General features: G+C 45.8%; 1 protein-coding gene across 1 annotated transcript in view; it reads left to right on the forward strand.

The window, feature by feature from the left end:
• LOC8031031 (putative phosphoenolpyruvate synthase) overlaps positions 1-19,673 on the forward strand; it is a 382,894-nt gene that overhangs the window by 71,074 nt on the left and 292,147 nt on the right. The window contains exons 2-3 of the mRNA XM_040212580.3: positions 12,531-12,715; positions 15,872-16,128. Coding sequence (XP_040068514.2) covers positions 12,531-12,715; positions 15,872-16,128 — 442 coding nt within the window. The remainder of the gene's footprint in view (positions 1-12,530; positions 12,716-15,871; positions 16,129-19,673) is intronic.

A 19,673-nucleotide genomic window follows, 5' to 3' on the forward strand; every position in this document is an offset into this window, starting at 1 on the left:
GAAGCTGCTGGAATCTTGGTTCATCCAGAACGGCAAACGCGGAAGTGATTCATCGCTGGTAAACAAGAACCGTGGCCCCCTGCCGGACGTGTACACAAACTTTATGCCTAAATAACCGAACTTTTTTGTGTGACTCTCACTCGCTCTGCGCTCTACTGAAGATGCCTCCCGCATGGGAGGCGAAACGTTTAATTAAATTGTTATTTTTGTTATGTCAAGCCGTTTTTGTTATTACATTTATCAGGTCTTCGCCCGGCTTCTGGAGTATTTTTGCGCTCCTAATTTCACCGGCACGACAGCCATGGGAGGCCACTGCGAGCAAATGGGGAGAGAAATAATTGAGGATTATCGGATGGCGACAAGCCCGGAAAACATAACCACCCCGTCCATTTCGCTCTCAAGCAACCGGACCTCACTTATTCCCTTCACCCCTAAGCTGACATTGTGGTGGAAGCTACTCGCTTGCCGGACCAATCAGCCGCCTCCCTTTCATCACCTGACTTCATTCTCTGCAGCCACATTTGCCACGCTCACGGGGCAAGTGTGGCTGGCCCAACGAGCACGTAGCTTCAACAGCACTGTCAGCTTCGGAATGAACGGGGTGGGGAAAGCAACTTTTGTCTGAATTTTGAGCGACGGGCTAATCTTCTAGGGGGAGAATGGATGTGTCCGGGATTACACAAACGAGAGTGCGAGCAAGAGGGGACTCCCCCTTTTCGTCTTCTTTAACTGTTTGGTGGAATCCGCGATTTATGAGTTGAGGAGGAAAGCGAAACAGGAAAAAGTTGGAAAAGCGTTTCATGACCCCTTTAATGGAAGCCGAACGCTGACAGACTAGGCAAAGCGACAAGGTCACCGGCAGAAGCGGCCTTTCCTTTTATGCGTTGTTGATGCCCCTTCGACCTCGCCTTTTGCAAATCCTCCCCACCTGCTTTTGCGTCTTCGTGTGGCTGTCATCGAGCGCGACAGCCGCTTTAAAGGGCAACTCCGCTTCTTTTCCAGTAGTGCAAAACTATACAGTTCTCTTTGTTATCATCTACAAAACCCCTATGGCAAATATTACGACGAAATTCCGCCTAGAAGTTCATTAAAATCGCTGTCAAAGTTTGACAAGCACAAATCCGCTGGTTTTGGATGAGACGTGCGGGCCAGACAACACTGCCCGTCTGCATTTCCGCTTCCTCCAAATTCCTTCTCCCGGCACGTCCGCGACGTCATCAAGCATGTACAGCTTCTTTTTTTTTTTTTCAATTTTGTTTTCTTTCCCGGGGAGAGCACGGGTGGCGCCAGCGCCGTGAAAGACGTGAGTGACGCGCTCGGCCGGCCCGGCGCTCGACTATTGATACTACTGATAAGCCGATCACCTCGTTGAGCGCGGCTTGTGTTACATCGCATACTTTTGAACACCAAGTAAAAGGAGGAGAGGGAAGCTGCTCTTGCAAGAATTTTGAGTGACAGGTTAATCTTCTATAATCTTCTGGGAGGAGAATAGCGACGCCTGGTGCTAATCCAGGAGGCACAAAGGAGGATCCTGATAAGAGGGAAGCTCCTTCTTCCCCTTGTATATCACGTGGGTGTACATGCTTAGTGATGCCGAATATACAATGTTGTCAGGCTTTGCCACCGTTTCGGTTTCGGTTTGTGATCATGGCTAGAGTAAAATTACACGAAAAATATTTTATTTTTCGCGAAACAAAGGATTGGGGATTGTTTTTGAGTGCTTCAAAAAGCAAAATCGGCCACTATCTCAAAAATTTTGAAATTAAGCGGAGTTGCCCTTTAAGCAAATCAAAAGGATGAAGCGAAACGCGTGACTCAGCGTGACCTCTCTACATAGGACGTGTAGGACAAAAACGTTTGGACGAAAATTTGTCACGTGACTTTCTCTGTCACGCTGATGGGATCTCTGGGGCTGTCGTTTTCGCCGGGCCACGTAGGTCCGGTTTTCGAACTGGGCTCTTCAGTGTTCTGTTGCTTTCGTGCGTTGCAGACGCGGCCGTGTTTTTTCGTCGTAAACGGTCGGAATACGTCCATGCCAATTTTTCGGTAACAGTCATATTTTGCACCGGAGTTCGTGGAATACTTGTGATGTGTTTGTTGGACACGCTTCGACAAAAACTGCTCTTTGCCGACGACGAGACGTCAGTTGAATGTGCGCCACCTTCTTCCTCGAATGTGTTTGTGGGGTCCCTGAGTTGGATTATGCATCTATCAAGGATTACATGATATCGCTCTTTTATTAGTAAGTGCACTGCAAGCATGATTCTGATAGTCGTCCTGCTTTCCTTTCATTCTCCGCGGTTTTACGTGTGATGAGTTTTGCTTGGCATGAGGACAGTGATAATTGTATTTTATAATTTGCTTTTCGTTTTACAGAGAAGTGTGACCTTTGTAAATATGTTGAGAATACACTGTGTGTAATGATAGTTGTTTAATGAACTTCTGGGAGCGATCGAAAAAATTTGTTTGTCCGTATAAGTGATTGGATATGCAACAAATGACATGCAACGTACATAAACTTGCACGACGTTCGGCCAATACGAAGCAGACGCATCGTGCAGTTTTCGCACAGTATTACGCGAACGCTAGGCCGGATCGAAACAGCTGTACGGCAATACCCGCCGGGTATCAAACGGTGGTGCAAAACTGGACAGTTGAACGATATTGGAACTGACTTTCGGCCGGCACTGGCACGATACTGCAAAGTATTGCCGTGCTGCTTGAGAACGGAGGTGATGACATCTTACTATCGTGCTTCCAACGGTTATTTATTTTATTTCTCTTCTGGGGCGCGTAAAAGAGCATTTCTGTGACACATCATAGATATTCGAAACTTGGGCTGGCCTCTCGGCTTTCTTTGCCGCTTTTGGCACTTATTTGGCACTTCAGTGGGTAGCCAGAAAAGAGCCAAACTTCGGCATGCCCCGAATCGACAAATTAAGATTTACTGCGGCAGTTATGGCTCAAGTCTGGCACTTACTTTGGCACAACTGTGGCGGACCAGAGAAAAGCCAAACTCGGCGAGGCTGAAATACCAAAATTAGGCGTTGTTTTGGTTGTTATGGCTCAAGTATGGCACACTTCGGCACTCCTGTGGCGTATCAGAAAAACGACAAATTTTGGCGTGTCCGAAATACCCAAATTAGACGTTGCTCTGGCAGTTATGGCTGAATTATTGCATCAACTTTGGCGCTCCTCTGGCGGACCAGAGAAACGCCAAACCTTAGCACGTCCCAAATAACGAAATGAGGCGTTGCTCTGGCAGCTATGGCTGAAGTATGGCACCAACGTTGGCGCTCCTCTGGCGGACCAGAGAAACGCCAAACCTTCGCACGTCCCAAATACCGAAATTAGGAGTTGCTCTGGCAGTTATGGCTGAAGTATGGCACCAACTTTGGCGCTCCTCTGGCGGACCAGAGAAACGACAAACCTTGGCATGCCCCGAATTCTCAGTTTAGGTTTTACTATGGCAGTTATGGCTCAAATCTGGCACCAACTTTAGCGCTCCTCTGGCGGACCAGAGCAACGCCAAACTTTGGCATGTCCAAAATACCCAAATTGGGCATTGCTCTAGCAGTTATAGCTCTAGTATTGCACTACTCCGGCAATCCTGTGGCGGACCCGAGAAAAGCCAAACTTTGGCACGTCCCAAATACCGAAATTAGGCGTTGCTCTGGCAGCTATGGCTGAAGTATGGCACCAACTTTGGCACTCCTCTGGCGGACCAGAGAAACGCCAAACCTTGGCACGTCCCAAATACCGAAATTAGGCGTTGCTCTGGCAGTTATGGCTGAAGTATGGCACAAACTTTGGCGCTCCTCTGGCAGACCAGAGAAATGCCAAACCTTGGCATGCCCTGAATTCTTAGATTAGGATTTACTATGGCAGTTATGCCTCAAGTATGGCACCAACTTTGGCACTCCTCTGGCGTACCGGAGAACAGCCAAACTTTGGCATGCCATAGGATCGTCCAACTAAGGCTATAGTTAGGCACCGTACTTTGGCACTGATGAATGCCATGGTGCAAAACCCTAACTGCGCCAAAGTTGGGCCCTTATGTTTGCCAGACCTTTGCCCAAGTTGGGCATTCCTCTGGCGTGCTACCTGGGATGCATGGTTTACGCTGGATTTAGGCGCCTCCCTGTGGCAGAAGCCGGCCTCGTTTGGCTGCCGGCGTACCGATGGCGACCAGCCAACCCGTTGTTGGGGTGGCTTTGCCGGTTCGCTCTTGAGCCAGGCTTGCCGTTCAGAGTTGACGGTGAGGACAGGTCGGCAGACGTCCGTGGATGACAGCTTCGCCGATGGATTCCGGAGCCAAGCTTTTCCGAATACGTCCGCTCTCCGCAATGACTGTCCTCGTTCTTCTCGACTGTCTTTTCTTCCCCCTTTCTGCGATAGCCTCCTCCGGTTTTCTTCCTCTTTTTGTCACCGTATTGATGACATAAATACAATGACCTCTCTTCGAAGTTTCTTTTTCGTCTTTTCGCAAATTAAAAATAAAAAAAAAAATCGTAATGATGTGTTCCTTTGCCAAGTACAAAAAATCACAACCAACCAATGTAATCAGCTTACGTTTTTTTGTGTGTTAAATGTGTTCTATTCGAAACGAAGATTCTTGCAAGAACAAACTCCAGTGGGGCGCACGACTGTTGAGCTGCTTTGCTTCGTCGAAGTAATGAAGCGGCTGATGGTTTGTTTGCACCGCGAAATGCCTACAGTATAAGTACAGATGAAACTTTTCCACTGCCCATGCTAGTGCCAGGAGTCGCTTACGGGCATACGCTAAAGGATTCAGTGTCCCCTCGTGTTCTTGCATAAGCACCGCCTTTAAGCTATGTTCGGAGGCATCAGTCCTTAGGAAAAACTTTTTCTAGAAGTCTGGGCTTTTAAGAATAGGCGATTACGCAAGTGCCCGTTTCAACTTGTTTATATAAAAAACCTTGTGAATATGACCTAGATTTAACTTGTAGTCGACCTGGCTTTTCTATTCGACCACGGGAAAGGGACCTTTTCATTGCATTAGCCATTTGTTATGGCTGGTAGGTAGCAAGATCAGGGCCCGATCTCCTACTTTCTATTGTCGGCCTCTCGCGTTTCGGTCATGATGTCGCTCTTGACTCTGTTGTGTTTCGTACAGTTTCTGGTGAGCTAATTCAAATGTTTGCTCTAACGCTCTAAGACGTAGCATTATGTCGTCTTCAGCTCCGGGCTGATTGTATCTTCCGTCCAGATTTCTTACAGTACGGACAATGGGCCTCGTACCGGTCGTCCATAAATCAACTCAAAAGGAGCAAAACCTATACTCGCCTGTGGTGCTTCCCGGTAGGCGAAGAGCACCGGAGCCAAGTATTCATCCCAAGACTGAGGTTTATCTTCGCACATCTTTTTCAGCATTTGCCTGAGCGTACCGTAATAGTTTTCGACCAGACCATTGCACATGGGGCGGCAAGGAATACACAATAAATGCTTGATCGAGAGCAGCTCCGTTACCTCATTCATCAACTCGGCGGTAAAGCTCGTACCCTTGTCAGAAATAATCTCACTTGGTAGACCCACTCTGGAGAAAATTTCGATTAACCCTTCCGCTACTGTCTTTGAGTCAGTGGACGGTAGGGCGACGGCCTCTGAGAATCCGGTCGCAAAATCCACTAGGGCGAGTATGAACCAACTCTCCTTCTTAGAAGTGGGCGACAGCGGTCCAATGTCAATAGAAACTCGTTTGAAAGGAGTCTCAATGGTGGGCATGCGCCGCAAAAATACGTTCGACACCATTCCATTAGGAATCGTTCTCTGGTACAGGTCACACGAAAGCACAAACCGCTTAACATCTGCTAAGACTCCGGGCCAATAAAAGGATTCTAGGACTCTGTCACTCGTACGCTTGACACCCTGGTGGACTGCCATTGCGATATCATGAGCCAGACTGAGGGTATTGTGGCGCAACTTACTGGAAACCACTACTTGGCGGAACCCCTTCCCGTTTGCGAGGAGGCATCTGCGGAAGAAAACTCCCTTGCTTAAATAAAAACTGTAGGTGTTGCCCCCTTTTGTCACGTCAGTGTCGGCAATCCTTCCGCGGCAGATATCAAATATCGTGTCTTTGAATGTTCCCTTTCATGGACGTCTTTTGCAACATCTTCAAACCCGAGGCTGGGTGTGGGATTTGGAGTAGCAGGAACATGGCTCGTCAATGCGGCGAGTATGTTCCTGTCCAGTAGCAAAATCTTTGCTGCTTCAGCCTCATCCCCACTTCTTTAATTTGGATCAAGGTCTAATATCTTCTTGGCTCCCTGAACGTTGCCAATATTTAGATCATAAAGTGGCTTATCCATACATTTTGCGACAACCTCTCCAGTAGAGTATGGAGAAGTTATTATGACGATTGCTTCTGGTAACAACCTGCATTTTCCGTCGACTAGGACCACTTGGCATTGTTTGCCCTTCAGGTGCTGAGGACCAACCAACTTTCTGCGCACGATAACGGTGTTGCAGCCAATATCTCGTAACACCTTAGCGGGTTGTCCGTCTAGTATTCCATTTTCTACTGGCATGCGTCTCTTTGGTTGTTGCTCCTTTTTATCGCACACTACACTCACGAGCGCTTCGTTGGTATGCTCCACGCGGTGCGTTTCAGCGTTATGCAAGTGACGTTCTTCACACTGGTATTCTGTACTTCCAGATTCAGGCACCATAAAACATGAGAGCTGTGTTTTGCCACCTTTCCGCTGAAAGCATGCTTCGGCATCGTCCCGACGTCTGACAAATTTGACATACTACGCGTCGCTGTTCTGGTCTGGAAACGCCATCGGCGCTCGGTGACCAACTCTGTCGCACAAGAAACACCTCATTTTTGTTTCTTGCTTGCTACTTGGCAGGTCATTCTTTAAATTATTACCACTTTGGCTATGATCCTTCTTGAAGTGAGCCAGATTGTCTTGCCTGTACGCTTCCATGAACTTATCCGCTGCCGCGACCATCAAGGGAAGTGTATTGCAACTCCGCTCCTTGAGGAACACAGCCTGCTTCAAATGACAGTGGTTGATGGACTGTTCGGCGATCACAAGGTCCCGCAGGTCGCCGTACGTTTTGGGACGAAGGCCTACGTCCACCCTGCGACCGAATAATCCCTTTAGCCTCGCGGCGCATTGGCTGCCTGTCTCGCCGTTATTTGGAGAGCTTCCTAAGAATCTTTCACGATATCCTTCGGTTGTAAAGCGAAACCGCTGTTAAAGTGCCATCTTTACTTTACCTTAATCTAAGGAGTCGTCCGGGGACATCCATCCGAATATATTTAGGGCCGCACCCATCAAGCAGAGGCTTAATGCGGTGGCCCATTTCCCTCTTGGCAACCCCTGTCCCATGGATAGAACCTCAAATCTCTTCAGGCACGCATCCAAATCATCTCTTTGGTCGTCAAACTACGGCATTGGCTTATCGGGACTGAGGTACTGTGACGCAGTAACTCCTTGGGGTTCTTCACCACCGCCCGCACCATGCCTGTCACTTGCCGAACCCTGGGCCTCAATCACCCTAAGCTTAAGCTGGAGCGTTCTCTCCGTTCTTTCTTCCAGTTCCGCTTTCTGTCGGAGAGCTTCTCGTTCGGCCACTTTGTACTTGCTTTGCCGAGCTCGGTCCTGATCACCCCATGTTCGTAATTCTGTTCCTGTGATCTCCAGCTTTTCACCCAGGGCCATAAACTCCTTGAACTCCATAACTTATATGTTGCACCGAAAACCACACGGAGGACCATCCGTGTCCCGTTGCGGACGCCAGTTAGTGTAATGCTCTTTATCGTAAAAAGAAAGGAAACTGAGATGTCCGTCTATATTTGCACCTAGTTGATGTTATTCTTTCCGAATCCACGTAAGAAAAAAAAACGACACTTATTAGTAAATAAATAAAAGAAAAGGGATCACATCCAAAGTTCGATTTGCCGAGGTTGGCACTGGTTTACGCTGGATTTAGGCGCCTCCCCTGTGGCAGAAGCCGGCTTCGTCTGGCTGCCGGCGTACCGATGGTGACCAGTCAGCCCGTTGTTGGGATGGCTTCGCCGGTTCGCTCTTGAGCCAGGCTTGCCGTTCAGAGTTGACGGTGAGGACAGGTCGGCAGACGTCTGTGGATGACAGCCTCGCCGATGTATTCCGGAACCAAGCTATTTGTTTATTTACCCTAAGGGCCCTTTTGGGCATTACATAGGGGGGAATTCATACAAAAAGAACACGTTGACATTAGAGATACACGGAAAACAGGGAAAAAAAAAAAGAAAAGCAAAGAAAGCCGCGGCACACAGAAAAGCAGTACATAAAATCACAAAGTTCAATTGCTGCACTTCAATGGTAACATTATACAAATGCAAAACGAACACCAACGACACACTGCAGAACTATGGCTTATCTGCGACCAAGGGCAAACATGATTATGTTTTTTTGTGAAATGAAAGGAATCAGGAGATTTAAAAATGTAGTTTATCGTAATAAGGTCTGAACTTGCTGACCCCAAACCGTAGCTTTGCGAAATCGCGTAGCTTCTTCCTAATTAGTTGAATGTTTGGTGAAAAATCTTCCTCAATCCAAACGCCACGCAACGCAGATTCCTTTAGTTTGTACTCGTTTCTAATAATTTCGTCTTCGTCTTTGAAATTCAGGAACTTAAGCACAATAGGCCTGTTAAAATCAGCTTTCTTCGCGCCAAGTCGGTGGGCGCGCTCGATTTCGCCAACACTGACATGCAAGTTGGTAGAAAAGAACGTCTTCGCGATGCACTCGGAGTCTGACCAGCTCTCACGTTCTTGTTCCGCTAGTCCTTTGATAATTACATTATTACGACGCATTATGTTATTCAAGTCGTCTGCGAGGTCTTCATATTCTCGTTGCCTCTGCGATATCATGTTGACCTCTGTTTTCACTTTATGCGTTTCTGCTTTCAATGCAGCAAGGTCCTCCCTTAGCTTTGTAACTTCGCTTATGCGTCCGCTCTCCGCCCTGACTCTCCTCGTTCTCCTCGACTTCCTTTTCTTCCCCTTTTTTCCGTTAGTCTCCTCCAATTTTCTTCCTCTTTTTGTCACCGTATTGATGACATCATTACAGAGTGCCATTCACCTCGAACTAGTGACCGACATGTCCACCCCCTTTTTCTGATGGCACTCAGAAGATTTGTGTCAAGAAGAGGAGTGTGCCAAGTCATCTTTTCTGGCAATGAAAAAACATTTCAGCGTGCTTCGAGGGACCCGAAGAAACTGTGGCCAACATCACGTGGGGAGGGGTAAAAGCCTACTTCGCTGATTGGCAGATACAGTGGCAGTTTATAATCGAAAGATCTGCCTGGTGGGGTGAGTTCTGGGAGAGGATGGTCTGGTCGATAAAGTCCTCGCTCAAGAAAGTTTTGGGAAACAGCTACAGCACGTTCGAAGAACTGACGACCGTGTTAACTGAAATTGAGGCTGTAAAAAACTCTAAGCTTCTGACATACGTCTACACCGAAGCCACCGAAAAGGAACCGCTCACCCCTTCCGATTTTCCAGTGGGAAAGCGTTTAACTGCACTTCCGACCAACTCCAGCGCGGAGCCACTGCCTTCCCTTGAAGGACAATAAAACAGGCGGTGGCGTTACAGTCAAAAGATGACAGATCATTTTGGCGTACATGGAAGAGGGAATAATTGACCAGTGAGATCGCGTGATCCTTCAGCATATAGGTCGGGGAAACCGCGTTACCAGTCCGTATAGGGTGGCCGCAACGAGAGACGTTCCACTTTCACTATCCTGTCGCGCCCAACGACAACAGCTCCTCGTTCACGAGGGCGAAGGTGTGTGGGGAAAATGGGAGGGAAACTTTTTGATTTTTTTTAAAAACAACCCCGTTTTTATCCAGTCGAAATCTATCCTTTGTCAGAACCTGTTCGCCCTTCTTTTTTTTTCTCCATCAACGAGCACAAACTAAATGCGCCACAACGAGTGGACGCTCAGTGTCGGTTTCCCGTCCCATGCGTTCAACCTATTATCTAGAGCAGCTGGGTGTGCGGATTTTTCTCGAGCCGCTTCTTTCGCCCGGCTTCAGAAGCATCAAGCAAGCGAAGAAGACGCCGGAGACGCCACTGCGACGGCACCATGGGACGACAACGTGACTCTGCTCAGAACTTCTCAACGGCGGCAGACAATGGTTGCGCCTTCGTGGTTTTCGTTAAACGTGCTATTGACAATGTGTATGTTTGCGTGTCGTGCACCTGCTCGGTTTACTTCGTTGATCTAACGTACATCTCAAGAATTTACCCAGCGGCATTGTGAGTACCTCGAAAGATATTTTTGCGGCAAAAAACTCTGTTGTCCTTATTTGGTCTGGTGGCCTTTGTCTACAGCTGATTGCGCCCGGTTGTAACTAAAAAGACGATCGTATCGTATTTTTTTAGTTTTAACATGCATAAAAATCTCAATGTTTGAAATAAATTATTCAATAACGCCTTGAACTGCATTTTCGGTGTATGGTTTAAAATCATTTGGGCGTCTAAACGGTTGAAAACTGAGGGGGTCTAAAGGCTGAAGGGTCTGAAGTGTTGAAGGTGTTTAAATTGCTGAAGTGATTTGATGGGCTGAGAGGTTTGGTGGGTTAAAGGAGCGAAAGCGCTGAGAGGTTCCCATACCAAATCACGACTGAAGTGTTATTTCAACAGGGCTGAGCCTCGCGAAACACAAGATTGAAGAGACCGGCCTGCACAGATAATGTTGCTGTGTTGTCTACTGATACAAACAGCTTGTCAGATGTAGTAGAACTATCGAAACAATAATGCGACGTCATAGCAGCTACTGTGAGAGAATAAGAGGCGAAACCGACCTGAAACCAAGGCTTGGCAATGGAATCACCGGAATTTATCAATTATTAACTAAAAACGGTGCGCAGTTCTTCCTATTGCCGATTTATAGTATGTCTTCAGTCCACACTGTGCACGGAAAAAATATACTGATAATTAATAGAGTGTTTCCACTGGTCACATGACCATGGAAGTGTTGAGGCGTGAGAACATTTGTTGTGGCGCCCGGAATAGAGAACTAGAGCACTGTCGCTTATTTGTGGAACAGCTAGTGACAAAATACTTTGGTAAGTAATCAACAGGAGACATTTATTCCTGCACTTATTCGAGCCTAAGTGTCACCTCATCCACCTTCTCTGGAGTTGTCAAGTGCTAACCCTGCCTAACAAACTGTTTAGGTTCCTAAAAAAGTATGGAACGCTTTGAGTATTTTTCGCGTAAGGTTTTCGCTCTAGAGCCTGCTTACTGTTAGCGAGAAAATGTTGAAACGGGACCTATTTAAGAATTTATTTTTAGATTATTTGTATCGCACTGTCTTTTTAAGGCGGCAAGGCCGAGAAGTTGCGACTGCAACCAAATGTGCGTGCCTGTTCCAGAGAAGTCATTTTTAATGCATAGCTTCACCCTCCACGTAGAGGCGTGGTTATGGAACAAAGGCACCTTTCTACCGTGGTCAGAGGAACTCCTTCCAGAGTAAGCAACCAAAGATGCTAGACCATACTTTCATTTTTAGGGGGGAGGGGGATGACTAAATTAGCTAGGGCATTACTTCAACAAACATCGAAGAATGGTTTTTACATAGCTCCCAATTCAATCTGCTACTTTGCTGATTAAAACAAAACCCGTGTGTCCCATAACACGTGTAAGCTCCTAAGGTTTTACAGCTTATGGAAGTCAGGCATGGCAGTTAGGCATACAGCACCTGACACAAAAAAGGTCAAGGACACTTGGTGCAGCTTGTCGCTCAACTCGAGCGTTTATATAGCTATGGCTTTGGCACTTGAATGGTACGGTTTGTAAAAAACAGTATAAAACAATCGGCGACTTAAAAAAAAAAGAAACACATCTTCGAGTTGAGTTTAGAGACACATGTATGTACACCGTAAATTCAAGTGACGCGGGTTTTGTTTAAGTATCATATGCAGTAAAAAAAAAAGAAGATAATTCCAGGCACATGAGGGAGTTGGCAACTCAAGCTACTGGCATGTGATTTAACGGAGTTTCATATTCCTCGGGGAACGCCGCCCAGAATTATCACAGCCTCTGCAGTGGATTTTGGCGTCATCGCCGACGATTGAGCGCATCCCGTTCGGCTGGGCCTTGCGTCTATGCAATCAACGCGCCGAAGGACGCACGGCATCCGGTTCGGTGGCCGAGTTGACACCATTCGACAGTCTCATGGACGAGTTTGTTCTTGGCACTTCTAAATTTTGGCTGGTGTTGGCACGGCCGGGGTATTGCCTTAATAAATGTTTACCTTTATGGAATGTTCCTCCCTATTCGACGCTGCGATCCTGTCTTCTGCTTGAGAACATTCCTAAGTGTATTGCGCGTATAAAAGCGGCGGTAATGAGACGGAAGGATCAGTCGCCTTTCCGAAATGTGTGATAGTTTGTCCCTAAGTTTATTGCCGCAGGCTCACCCTGCAAAACGTTTATTTCACTCGTAGAATTCTCTTCTTTCTGGTGTGTGACACCAGATGTATTGACGTCCTCTCCTCGTCTCTAGGAGCATCGTTTCTGTTGAAGAAAGCCGTGTCCCGAGGCCTGTCAACCTGGCGCTCGAGATTTGAGAAGCGCCGCTTGGATCTGTACGACGTCGGGGCTCGGGGAGATCCCGTCAAGCTGGGCTTCCTCTATCCGGAGCTCGAGTGGGAACTGGAAGCGCCGCAGCCGGAGCACGAAATACAGCATGTGAGGAAGAAATCTATTTATCTACTCATTTGAATATTTTGGTAGCTGCCTGATATTTGGGCAGGGCAAGGGAGAACACTCCATTCTAGACTGTACAAGTAAGCAAACAAGAAAACCAAATTGTAAGCACTCATGGAGTGCAGGCGAGCTGGTTATGAAACGACATCTTCTAGACCCTGAGATAGGGAACGATAAAAAAAAAAAAAACGGACGAAGACAACCGAATCTCAACCGTAAAGCCCAATAACAATCAAGCGTGTAATTGACATTCTGTTGACTAAATGCGCTAAGATAAATGTCTAGATGTTAATGTGCGACAAAAACACCATAAAATATGATTTGCCTTACTGTAACCTATAATAACGCAAAGTAACAAACTATCAGCAACCCGGTGCGTAAACGACAATAAACGCAACACCTCTACATATATAAAGGACTAGATGTGAAATTTGATGCTTTATTCGGAAGAAACTCGCAGCGCCCCTTGGACAATATTACGCGGGCACAGTGCATAATAGAACACTTCAGCATTCCCTCGTCCCACCACATCCGCTGGTAATAAAGTCCAGTCTTACGTGGTGCGCTCAAATAAATATTGTTTAAAAATATTTGTCTTGGTGGCATGCGGTCGAACTTTGTAAGAGTGATCTTTTTGCGGTGAGATATTTGACGATTATAAGTATGATTAAGCATAGATTTTTCCGTGATCATAATAAATAGAAAAATAGGCTTGAGTAAGAGGCCTCTAGGGTGCTACATAAAAAACACTTTTAATTTCGTTATACATACGGGGTGATCAAACCCCAGGACACACCGAGCAGAGAAAGATTGAATGAGCTCAAGTGAATTGCCATAAACCTGGTAAACGGGTTTCCGGATCGTTCAAGCTTATTCTCGGAACGGCCTTACGTATGCTTATTATACGGCTTCTTTCCCCTAGCTGCTGACATGTTAGGTTTACCTTGTAAAAACTAAGTGATCTCCCCACCTTCGAAATTGAACAATCTACTTGCGTTGATCATCAACCTGTTTCAAAAAAAAAAAATATCCCACCTAGGTAGTTGTGTGTTGATTTTGATATTGTTTTACTATAAACTACTGTGAAATATTTCGGAGGTAACGCTTCAGTTAACGCTCTTACTACCGTTTAGGAAAATATTATTTGTACACACTGTTTCAATGCCTACGGGGTCACTCAAAAACTGCGCGGAACGCGTTTCACAGGGCACTGTACTGTACACTACACATCCGACCAAGACCACACATATTCTAGATTAGACTACAATAGAAATATCATTACAAAAAACAATAAAATGAGCGGCCACACAGAGTGCCGCTGTCAAAGAAACTAGGCCCAATCACAACTTTCCGCAACTTGTTGTTCTCTCTAAGTTAAGTTGTTCATAATCCAGTTAATCACAACAATATCAATATTTGAACCCCAAAGGTTTTGTAGTAGAATGAAGATACACTGATAAGACAACAAACAATTGATACAAAATAACATCATACATATAGGAAAATATTAATGCTGACTTTCACATTTCGAGGATAGTGTTTTCTAGTGCTGTGGCAATGACAGTAGTTGTGTACTGATATAACAATGTCTCGTCAATATCAATGTCTTATTTACCTTTAAAAATGGCCCATTATAACGTATCTAGGTTCCGGATACGGCATCAAAGCGCAATTATACTAGCGTTATCTATTCTTGTATTCCCTTGAGGTTGTTGTGTGGTGAATGTGGGTGCTTATACAACAAAGGAGGTTGTGCAGCCGTTTCTTAAACAGCTCAAACCCCAAAGGTGAAGCGTACTGTGACGGGTCAAAATGTTCCACTTGCCGAGTTTCTAAAATTAAAGGTTTCACTATCAGGAAATAGGAGCAAGTTGGCAAGTATTGTGTTTTTTTTGTCACTATAAACAAAACGCTCAATGTCTTTTTTTTTGAATCTGATGAATGCTATTAATACTGCAGATTGAACGAGTTGGTAAGGCATAAAAAAATCATAGAAAAAATTGTAAGGGTGCAGGCGAGCTGGCGAATATTAACCATGTTGAAATAACCTAAGACTGGGGTAGAGAAGAAGCATCAAAGCGTAGAAGGAACAGAAAATAGACAGGACGACGTCTCTCATTACGAACCAGCGCACAGGTACCTGTCCACCTGTGCGCTGATTCGTAATGATGGATGCTGTTACAAGTGGACCACAAGACGAATAGCTCAGCATGACAAAACATTACAAGTGTCACCGAACACAACCGAGGAATTCCAAAGCTAAAATATAAACTAAATGAAATTAAGATAAAATGGGCAATAGGAGGATGTGTTGAAATTAAAAATTAAATTCATGATATTCATAAAATAGAAAGCTCAACCTTCAATTTCATATTATGTAAACACAGAATGCGATTAATGCAAAATAAATGACGTGATGCCAATCCTGGCAGTTCCGTAGCTGCATTAAATTGATTTGACAGCAATTGACTACTTGTTCTGAAAAGCTCAGAAATATCCTGTCATCGTTCCACGTTTTTGATTCAAAACACTGCAGCAAAAAAAAAAAAAAAGAATAGGTCACGAGGGACTTTAAGTCAAGTTTACATAACTGTGAGCATAAATGAGCTAAACAGAGAACCGATAAACCAGGCAGACCAATTGGCATAAAAAATAAATGAATCTGAAATAAAAAAATCTAAACATTAAGACGGTGAAAGTGCTTTTGTAGCACTTTCACCGACAAGTAAAAACTAGTTGGAAGTTGTCAACTTGCAGTTTAATATTAAACTATAAAAATTGTTTCTTAACAAAAATGAACGACGTTTACAATGCTCTCCTATGACGAATTAGAGCGCAGCTCTTGAGGAGGAGGAGGGGAGGGTACAGAGGGGAGGGTATGCCCTCCTTTCTCTTCTTACCCTCGCCTCCTCCTCTTCTGCTCCTCTCCCATTGAGCGGGAAATTTTCGCCAAATTTTCCGCTTAATTTGTGGGAATAATTTTCCGCTATATTTAACGGGGAAATCCTTCCGCTGGACTTAGCGAGAAAATTTTCCCGCTAAATGTAGTGGAAAACATTCCCCCCAAATTCAGCGGGGAAACTTTTACCCTCGTGATGTCCCCACGGAACGTTTTCCTTTCTTTCCTCCTCGCCGCAGCACTTGGACGAGTTCCTCTGCTGGGGCTGCAACTCTTCGGGAGAGAGCCTCCTGGTCTGGGTGTCCAGGGAGCCCGGGGGAGTGGCGCGGGCCAGCCTGCGGCTCAGGGACAGCCAGGGCAGGACGTGGCTGCTGCCTGGAGCAGCGTTCCTCGACCGCTCCTCGCAGGAGTCGCGACGCTTCTCTACCGGGAGGCTCCAGTTGACCTGCCTGCGCCCCATGAGGAGGTGGAAGGTGACCTTCAACGGACGCCTGAGGTAATCCTGCTTCCATGACGACACCTAAGATCCGTTCCATGGACACAATAAAACCACTCCGCAATCTTCTCTTTAAGTACGACACTTCAGCCACCGATGGATAGTAATAACTTTGCAGATATCTTCAAGTAATTAGTTTAGAGGCCGATGAAACTGAAGGAAGCTTTACTTACATCGCTTATATAACAGCAGTTTAGAGGGCACGAGAGAAGGCAGCACTGAAATTTGTTTATTTTATTTATTTATTTTACGTACCCTTTCGGGCATTACATAGGGGGGAATTCGTATAAAAACTTCACATTGACAGTATTAAAAAAGATCGAGCACTTAAGTTATAGCAAAATACAGTAAAAAGCACACAGAGGACATGTTGCATGATTGCATCATAACTGTAACAAAAAAAAACAGTAACGATGCAGTTTGTGAGAGAAAGTAAATCAGGAGATTTCAAAAAAGTCTGACAATCCTGCGCCGTGGCAGTTTTATACTGCAGTAGAGTGGAGATTTGGGCCAGTTGGTTCATTGCAAGCAAAAAGCGCCGAAAAAATACAGGGACGCAGACGAAGGGAAACAGGACAAGACGCACTCTCAACTGATGTTTATTGAAAATTCACACGTTATATAGCCACACACACACACACACAAAAAAAAAACTTTTTTTTCTTATCTATTTAGCCCGCGTTTCAAAAATTCAAACTCATTTGTTGATAAGGATACCGACGTGTCACTTATACAATTCTTGTCTCTGGTCCTAATTGCATACGCCTCGTGTAATTCCCGCGACACTTTATCTTTGTATCTAGCCAAAATCTTGGTGTCATTGAAGGCAGGGGTGCAAGATCATCTATTGAAATGAATTGCAAGGTGCCCCGAATGCGTCGTTCTTGTAGAGGCAGCGTGCTCTCGGGTGCGTTCATCAACGCACCTGCCCGTCTGGCCCACGTATGTCATCCCACACGTCACGGGGATTTCATAGACGACGCCAGTGGCACATTCAACGTACTTATTTCGATGTTTGGTAGTGCAGGGATCTGAAGATGGCTGTGGTGAATTGATCTGGCGACAAAGTCGCGCCATCTTATTGGGCGCTGAAAAAGCTAACGGTACATTGTAGCGCTGGGCTACCTTTTTCAGATTGTGCGTTACATTGTGCATATATGGAATGACAACAGGCCTCGTGGTCGGTCTATCGCTGTTTGATTTCCGATTACCTTTAATCTTTTTGATTAAGCTTTCTGCCACTTCAACCAAAGCTCTCAACGGAAAACCAGCCCTCTGCAGGCGTTCTATCTGACCCTCGAAGCTGCCTTGCGCACTGTGCAAACATGACTTTCTGAGAGAAGCCCCCAGGCACGAACTGGCTATGCCCCTTTTCACTACCTTCGAGTGGGCGGAATCAAAAGGAAGGATGCCCTTCCTAGTTCGAGGCGCGTACTTCCAACAAACATGGTCCCCAAAAAACGACAGCTCGAGGTCCAAGAATTGCAGTTTGCTTTCTTTTTGTAACTCATGCGTGAATGTCAACCCGGAGCAACACAATTTAAACACGTCTAGCAACTGAGAGACTTCACTGCAAGGGGGCCCCGCCGAGCGGCTAAGGATGAGGAAATCGTCCACGTATCTGAAGATCTTCACATTGTCATCGTTCGAAATGTTCAAAGCGATGTTTTTTCCACAGCTGCCTAGAAAAATGTCACACAAAACAGGTGCAACACTGGACCCGATGCAAACGCCTTTTCTTTGCACATAAAGACTCCCCTCGAATGACGCAAACGTATGTTTTAAGTAAAAAACCAGGAGCTCAAGAAAGCTATCAACATTGATGCCCTCGAAGCTGCCTTGCGCACTGTGCAAACATGACGGAGTTGTCGCTTTCCAGAATTCTTCGGGCATCAATGTTGATAGCTTTCTTGAGCTCCTGGTTTTTTACTTAAAACATATGTTTGCGTCATTCGAGGGGAGTTTTTATGTGCAAAAAGAAAAGGCGTTTGCATCGGGTCCAGTGTGGCACCTGTTTTGTGTGACATTTTTTAAGGCAGCTGTGGAAAAAACATCGCTTTGAACCTTTCGAACGATGACAATGGGAAATTCTTCAGATAAGTCGACGATTTCCTCATCCTTAGCCGCTCGGCGGGGCCCCCTTGCAGTGAAGTCTCTCAGTTGCTAGACGTGTCTAAATTGTGTTGCTCCGGGTTGACATTCACGCATGAGTTACAAAAAGAAAGCAAACTGCAATTCTTGGACCTCGAGCTGTCGTTTTTTGGGGACCATGTTTGTTGGAAGTACGCGCCTCGAGCTAGGAAGGGCATCCTTCCTTTTGATTCCGCCCACTCGAAGGTAGTGAAAAGGGGCATAGCCAGTTCGTGCCTGGGGGCTTCTCTCAGAAAGTCATGTTTGCACAGTGCGCAAGGCAGCTTCGAGGGTCAGATAGAACGCCTGCAGAGGGCTGGTTTTCCGTTGAGAGCTCTGGTTGAAGTGGCAGAAAGCTTAATCAAAAAGATTAAAGGTAATCGGAAATCAAACAGCAATAGACCGACCACGAGGCCTGTTGTCATTCCATATATGCACAATGTAACGCACAATCTGAAAAAGGTAGCCCAGCGCTACAATGTGCCGGTAGCTTTTTCAGCGCCCGATAAGATGGCGCGACTTTGTCGCCAGATCAATTCACCGCAGCCATCTTCAGATCCCTGCACTACCAAACATCGAAATAAGTACGTTGAATGTGCCACTGGCGTCGTCTATGAAATCCCTATGACCTGTGGGATGACATACGTGGGCCAGGCGGGCAGGTGCGTTAATGATCGCACCCGAGAGCACGCTGCCTCTACAAGAACGACGCCTTCGGGGCACCTTGCAATTCATTGCAATAGATGCTCTTGCACCCCGGCCTTCAATGACACCAAGATTTTGGCTAGATACAAAGATAAAGTGTCGCGGGAATTACACGAAGCGTATGCAATTAGGACCAGAGACAAGAATTGTATAAGTGACACGTTGGTATCCTTATCTACAAATGAGTTTGAATTTTTGAAACGCGGGCAAAGTAGATAAGAAAAAAAGATTTTTTTTTTTTGTGTGTGTGTGTGTGTGGCTTTATAACGTGTGAATTTTCAATAAACATCAGTTGAGAGTGCGCCTTGTCCTGTTTCCCTTCGTCTGTGTCCCTGTATTTTTTCGGCGCTTTTTGCTTGCAGTTGTATACGTCAAGAAATTCCGCTCGGTGATAGCGAGGACCATTGGCAGAATATTTATACAGGTTTGTGCGTGCTAATATAGGGTATACTTTGTTGGGGTGGTCTATGTAACGACGTGCGTTTGACGGAAACAAGGAACATTTATGGGCCAAATGGTACATATCTACGGTGAAAAGGGCCGAAGAATACAATGACAGACAGAAGAACAACAGGACAGGGCGCACTCTCAACTAAAGTTTATTTAAAAAGTACACACATATAAACCCGACAGGCATCCTAATCGTCACACATCTTTGCCCAGCCCCCGTTTAAAAAACTCTTTCATCCGTGGAAAGGGCTAAAGAAGCT

Source organism: Ixodes scapularis, unplaced genomic scaffold, assembly GCF_016920785.2.
Source record: "Ixodes scapularis isolate PalLabHiFi unplaced genomic scaffold, ASM1692078v2 PGA_scaffold10__122_contigs__length_95168666, whole genome shotgun sequence".
Lineage (NCBI taxonomy): Eukaryota > Metazoa > Arthropoda > Arachnida > Ixodida > Ixodidae > Ixodes > Ixodes scapularis.